This window comes from Leuciscus leuciscus, assembly GCF_965113295.1.
Source record: "Leuciscus leuciscus genome assembly, chromosome: 4".
Taxonomy (NCBI): Eukaryota; Metazoa; Chordata; class Actinopteri; order Cypriniformes; family Leuciscidae; genus Leuciscus; species Leuciscus leuciscus.
Window position 1 is genome coordinate 37,642,142 of NC_138728.1, and position 6,305 is coordinate 37,648,446.

At 39.0% G+C, this 6,305-nt stretch overlaps 1 protein-coding gene across 1 annotated transcript; it reads right to left on the reverse strand.

Moving 5' to 3' along the window:
• Positions 1–4,328: 4,328 nt before the first annotated feature.
• LOC309497429 (uncharacterized protein) lies at positions 4,329–6,018 on the reverse strand. Its single transcript, XM_082167713.1, has 4 exons — positions 5,619–6,018; positions 5,394–5,444; positions 5,167–5,298; positions 4,329–4,964 (listed from the first exon to the last, which is right to left on the reverse strand). Exons 1-4 carry the CDS (start codon positions 5,989–5,991, stop codon positions 4,681–4,683), a joined length of 840 nt encoding a protein of 279 aa, XP_082023839.1. The 5' UTR covers positions 5,992–6,018; the 3' UTR covers positions 4,329–4,680.
• Between the last annotated feature and the right edge of the window lie 287 nt (positions 6,019–6,305).

A 6,305-nucleotide genomic window follows, 5' to 3' on the forward strand; every position in this document is an offset into this window, starting at 1 on the left:
CCTGAAATTTTCCAGGATTATTATCAAGATAGAATTATTCCTCACAGCGTAGTAAAGTACACGAGTCTGAAAGTGAACTCGCGGTGTGTGTTATCCAGATGATGTGGGCGTTTCACAGGTCTGTATGGGATCGCCTCACATTTGCGTTTGAATAGCGCGCGCTCTCCGTGGGCGGAGTCACATTCAATTTAATGAGCTGAGATGAGAACGACTGACATCTCTCTCTTTTCATACATATTACATAAACTGTGAATATTTGTTTTTTGTAAAAATTACTTCGTTTAAAAGAAGAGAATTCAAGCTTCATGCCTGTGTGTCTGTATGCCTGTTTGACTGAGTATTCGCTGAGTTACAGTTCATTTTCGGACGCGTTTCAGAATGGACTACACTGACAGAGAGAAAGCAGAACTCGCATCATGTTTATTTTTCTTTATTTGGCAAAAAGCACAACACTTTGTTTTTATTGTTAGTATACACAAAAATAATACACACTTAACAGGATCGATTGATGTATGAAACGTGTATTGAAGATAAAAGTCAACAGAGTATTTAGACTTTCTATTGCACTGATAAGGAAAAACGCGAGCTGGTATTGCCGGCGATACCGCCGACCCCAGGGGGTTAAGGGTGATATTCTAAGACTGCCCCTGTTGGTAAGCCTGGGTTCTTTTGCCACTAATGATTGAACTTAACAATTTGAGATGAGTGTGATTGCTGGTCAATGCCTCTTTTAACTGCTAATAAAATACTTTTGTACAATTACTTATGTCTCTGACTCCAATGGTGATTAGGACCTGTGCGTGCCTTTAGAGGTTGTTTAATTCCTGGGGTGAAATTCCCCAGGTGGCGTAGTCGGAAATTGTATCAATTTCAGTTTGCTGAGTGCGTGTGCAGTAAGCGCTCCGCTCCACCCCATAGCGTCCCCGCTCTGCCACATTAAAGGCCATGTTGCAGGGTTAATTTTTCAACGAATTTGTGCAATTTGCTTGTTGGTAATAAACATTTAAACTGTTATCCATTGTATTTTATGTTGTTGGGTATCACAAAACGGAATATAATACGAAAAAAGTAGGTACTATCTTACAGTGGTTTGCAACGATTCTCCTTTCCCCCACAATGCATTGCATTACGTCACGTTGGGGAGAGAATTTACCAAAGCCCGCCTTGAGAGCATTGAGAGTGACTAGAGAGACGAGTAGTAGACGAGAGTATTCAGATAGCGCAGATTATAGATAAATGGATTAATACATAGATATAGATAGATAGATAGACTAGATATATAGATACACAGACAGACAGATAGATAGATAGATAGGCTAGTATAGAGAGAGATAGGCAGACAGCCAGATAGCATAACGCTAGCATAGATAGCTAGCAGCTAGATAGATAAATAGATAGAAATATATAGTAGGTAGATCGACAATGGTGAACTACTGTGTTTGTGCTGGGTGTAAAAACTCGACCAGCGACCAAAACGCACTCACTTCCCTACAGCACAAGCTTTCCAACGCAGTTTCCATGGGACGGCACCGCCCACACAAGCACCTGCCAAACACAGTGACAGATATGCGGCGGCTACGTTTGCAACAACATTTTCACCAGAGGAAGAGATAAACGCTTAGTAACGCCCATATAGCTAGCATGATGCCTTCTATTTCTAGATGACAAAGACAAAGTTTACCAGTACTACGACACTATGACAAAGGTTAGCGGTACTTATCTGAACTAACGTCATGATCACTGCCACTAGATATAAAGAAAACGTTGATTTTTCACTCGGTGCTATTCAATGACAGTAAAAAAAGATATATGTGTCATTATTGTGCACTGGTCATTGCTCCGTTGCTAAATGATAGCAACTCACCAGGACACTTCACCAACTCTCCACTCATTCTCCATAGTTCTAATACCGGCTGAGGCTACCTTTCCTCCACTTCTTCCCAACGTGACGTCATCACCGAATTGTGTAAAAAAAACCCGTTAATACCAAAAACGTAAAAAACTGGTCTTTAAGAAAAAGTTTTAGACATTTTAAAAATGATATACATATCTTGAGTGATTTATGTACCCATTAATCGACAGTGGTGGTTAACCTGCAACATGGGCTTTAAGATTATATACACAGGGGAAAAAATGTGACTTGACAATTACAATGATGAGGTTAAATATCTGAAGAATTCATCATAATACATAAAGAAAATGCATTTTTTGTTTGTTATTTATAAGCCTGAGGGATAAAACGAGATGACGATTTGGGGGTTTCGTAATAACAAATATCTTTAAAGTTTGCGTGAACCGGAAGTTGCAAACGACTTTTCTGCAGTGTTGTGACGTATTTCCAAGTGAAAAGGAATATTGAACAGAGGGCAGGGTTTTTCTTTAGCGATCCTCCTCTCCATCTCTGCTCTTAGCAGACTGGGTTTGAGGGGAGTGGTTAAGCGTTTTCAACCCAAGCGGTCAAACTGATGTCATCAGAAAGGGCACGCCATTCCAGACCGGAAGTATCTTGTCAGATTTTGATTAAATATTACCACGGCAAACAATTTTTCTCTGTGTATTAACTTGCACGGATTAATTGTTCACCACAAGACTAGTAATATGCACTAACAAAGTAAATAGGGTAAATTTTGATTTCATGTCGACTTTAAGGATAAAACTGTGGGTCACATTAGTGGGTTAAAAATATAAGAACTTCAATCAACCCATAATTTATTGGTTATACTACAATCAAAAAAATAAATGGGCAGCTGTTTCTTCAAGACCACAAAATGAGCAAGTTTCATCAACATCAAGATATTTACAGATAGATGAATTTAACCTGTCGCTCATATCTTTTAAGTTGTTGCGCTTGTGATAACGTCGTAGGTCACATGATACGTCAACATGGCGGATGATGGACGGCTCGCATTCATACTTAATGAGATCAGGCTATAAAGTACCTACTCTTTTAGCGCTCGGTAAGTAAGTACTTATTGAAATTAAGTACCTACTCAGTGAGTATGCGGTTTCGGATGCAGCCAGTGAGTTCTGGTCAGGAGAGCGTATATAAAGGCTTGAGGGAAGGTAAATGGGTGTTGCGTCTTACTCAGCTGATCGCATTTCCGGAGTCTCGCCGCTTTGCACGAGGGCCCCTTCGTGAAGCTGGCATTTGTTTGGCTGTTTTGCTGCATCCGTATATGATCGATCGCCATTCATTGCCGTGGCGTTCTCTGCATTGGAGAATTGCGGGCTATATGTACTTTGGTGCCTCTTTGAGCGACTGCTGCCATCTGCATGTGATCCATAAAGGTTTGGCTGCTGGATAGATGCCGTGGTCCGCATTGCTTGGTATTTACTGTAAACCACTCTGTGCGCGTAACATTTCTGTGGCGTCCAGCTTTGCATGGCTTATAGCATGGTCTACTACAGCATGGCTTGCAGTTCCAACACTGCTGTTTTGCTTTAATTGGTTTGCTTTAGTATTGTTTTGCTTTAATTCTGTTTTGCTATTGCATTCACTACCTTTGAGTTGCATTCCATAATCTTTGCATTTGATAACTTTTTGCATTTACTAGTTTTGTTTTGCCTTTATTTGTTTGCCATTCATTAGTTTTGGTTTGCATTTATGGTTTTGCATTCAACAAATCTGTGTAGCTTTCTTGACCTTGTGTTGTTGTAAAACAACAGTTAAGCTGTTTGTTAACTGTGGTTTGGTTCTGTTGCAGTTGGAAGAAAAGTGTTTTTGCTTTTGTATTGGTTTGTTTATTTTGTTTTATGTTGTATTTCCCTAATCTTGCTTTTTTCTCTTTTCTTTTTGTTGGAGCTGGGGGCCTGGAGAAGGCAGGCTGGCTGTTCCTGTGTGGCAGTAGCTCTCCTCTCACCAAAGTGGTGTAGATTTTGCAGTGAATTTCTTTAGTGTGTAAGTGTGGTTTGGTGCACATGTGGGTATCTGTTATTACAGGCATTATTGAAGCCCGGCATCTAGTCTGCCTGCCTCCTTATTGGTAAGCCACAGCTCTTTGTTTGTTTGTCTCTTTCTTTTGTGTTTGATAAACTTATTTCACAGTGCTAGTTGCTTCTTGTGGCTGATCCTTTTTATGATTCCTCTAGTGAATGAGACATTTTAATGATTTGACTGTTTAATAAAGATTTATACCTTTTATAACAAGTATCCACGTCTCTGGGTCATCTTGTGAAAAATCGAACCTGTGGGCCCTTGGGTCTTTCCCGGGTAGTTAATCCTGGGTGGCGTAGTCGTTCCTTTTGGAATCAGTATAATAGAGTACAAAATCTCTTTAACCCTTTATAACACCACCTCCTTTGCCACACAAATATGAGGAAAAGAAAACGCCACAATGTCTCTTTATTCTCTTGTTTATTTATGTAGGATTAAGAGATACAGACCAAGGATCAGTTACAAACTACACTTAAAAAGATATTATTTAACATTCTAGATTTAATACTTTATCAAAACACTTTTGAGTCACGTGATATTCATGGGTCCTGTCTCAGTGCTGAAACTCTTTATACAAAGTTACATTTATAGACATCTCAGACTTTTATACATTAATCTATTGCAAATTTCAAACACACATTAGTTCTCATTAATACAGATTCATATGTCAAAGATACTTCATGATTTCAATTAAATCATACACTGAAAGTCAAGTATTAATGGAATCATATTCTGCAAAGCTCCTGTTATCTTAAGGGAAACAGTAGGAAACCACTGAAAGTGCTGTGGTTATACTGGTTATCATATATCCATGTGCCAGACCCAAGTCTCACATAGACAACATCTCCAACCTCCAGGATCAACACGACTCCATTAGAGGAGTTTAACCGATCCTGAGCCTGAACATCATGTGCCATAACCATACGCTCTCCATTCTTAAAAATGGATACAGTTGCTGCAGTTCCACCACCACCACCATAAACAGAGATTCTGAACATGTACGCTCCTTTCAGTGGGGCTGTGAAAGCACCTAAATCAAATAACAAGAGATACAGAATCAGATGTTTCCTGTATGATCGCTTAATCAGCAAACACACTGTGTAATAGTTTGAAAGACGGCAGATCATTTACTTCTCTAATACACATTATACAACTGCAGAGAGGTCTGAATGGAGCAGAAGGGTTTTCATTATTATAAACTGAGTTTTATGACTCATTTAATTAATAATTACCTGTAATTGGGTTGTAGGCGTTCCCTATGTTTGTGAAGACGTTCCTGTAGGTTAGTGTGATTTCAGTGGTAAAAGGACCAATATGTCCACTGCCAGATTGCATCAATGAAGCTGAAAAAGCTATTTCTCTGTCTGTTATTGAAAAACATAAGCAATATTGTGATATATTACTGTATTACACTGAGAATATATACACTGAATTTAACATCATTCAAGCACACTTTCACCTCTATTTTCCTTTCTCAACTCCACTTGACCCAGAGTAAGATTTGATATTTCTGTGAAGGAATAATGATTCTGTTAAATGACATTTACACTGTTTATTGTAATAGATAACACAATTTACACAGTATACACTCAACTTTACACTAACATTTACACTATGCAATGTATTGCATTGGTGTTTTACTTTGAGGATCATTGAAAAAAGAGTGAATGTTTTGGTGAGATACCATCATTTTTCTTGTTCAGCTCTTCTAGGATAAACGTCTGTTGTTCCGTCAGTCTCGTCTCTAAAGCTCTGATGTTTGCTTTCTGCTCTGTAACGGTGGCGGTCAGTTCTCTGTTGATGGTTTTCTGCTCTGAAACGGTGGCGGTCAGTTCTCTCAGCGCTGCATGGATGTCAGTGAAGCACAGATGGTAGTTTTGTTGGCTGTCAGTTGAAGCTTCATCTCTCAAAGTGTCTGTTTGAGGTGGATTCTGTTTTCCGTCCTCAGATCTGAGCTGTTGACTGATCTCATTCTCATTGAGTCCTCCATCTACCTGATGCTGTACGACACACACAAAGGTTTCCAACAGCAGCAGTAAACATACTAAACCCTTCATTCTTCACTGATGTTTGTTTCCAGCTCTTGCTCTGTCATCCTCACAGCCTCTTGTGTTCCTTTTATAGTGTCCTGATTTACAGTCTTTTGTACTTTATCTATATCACTTAAGATAAATAAGTAGTTCAAGTTAATTGTTAATCATAATCCGGATGTTCCGGATTCACAACATTTGCGGCACTATGTTGATCACAACAGAAAATAACTCTGATTCATCTCTCTCACTTTCAAAAAATAACACAATTATATAGATCAGAGGTCGGGATCATTATAGCACACAAAGGGAAAATCACAGAAACCTCCAGTCGCTTGAAT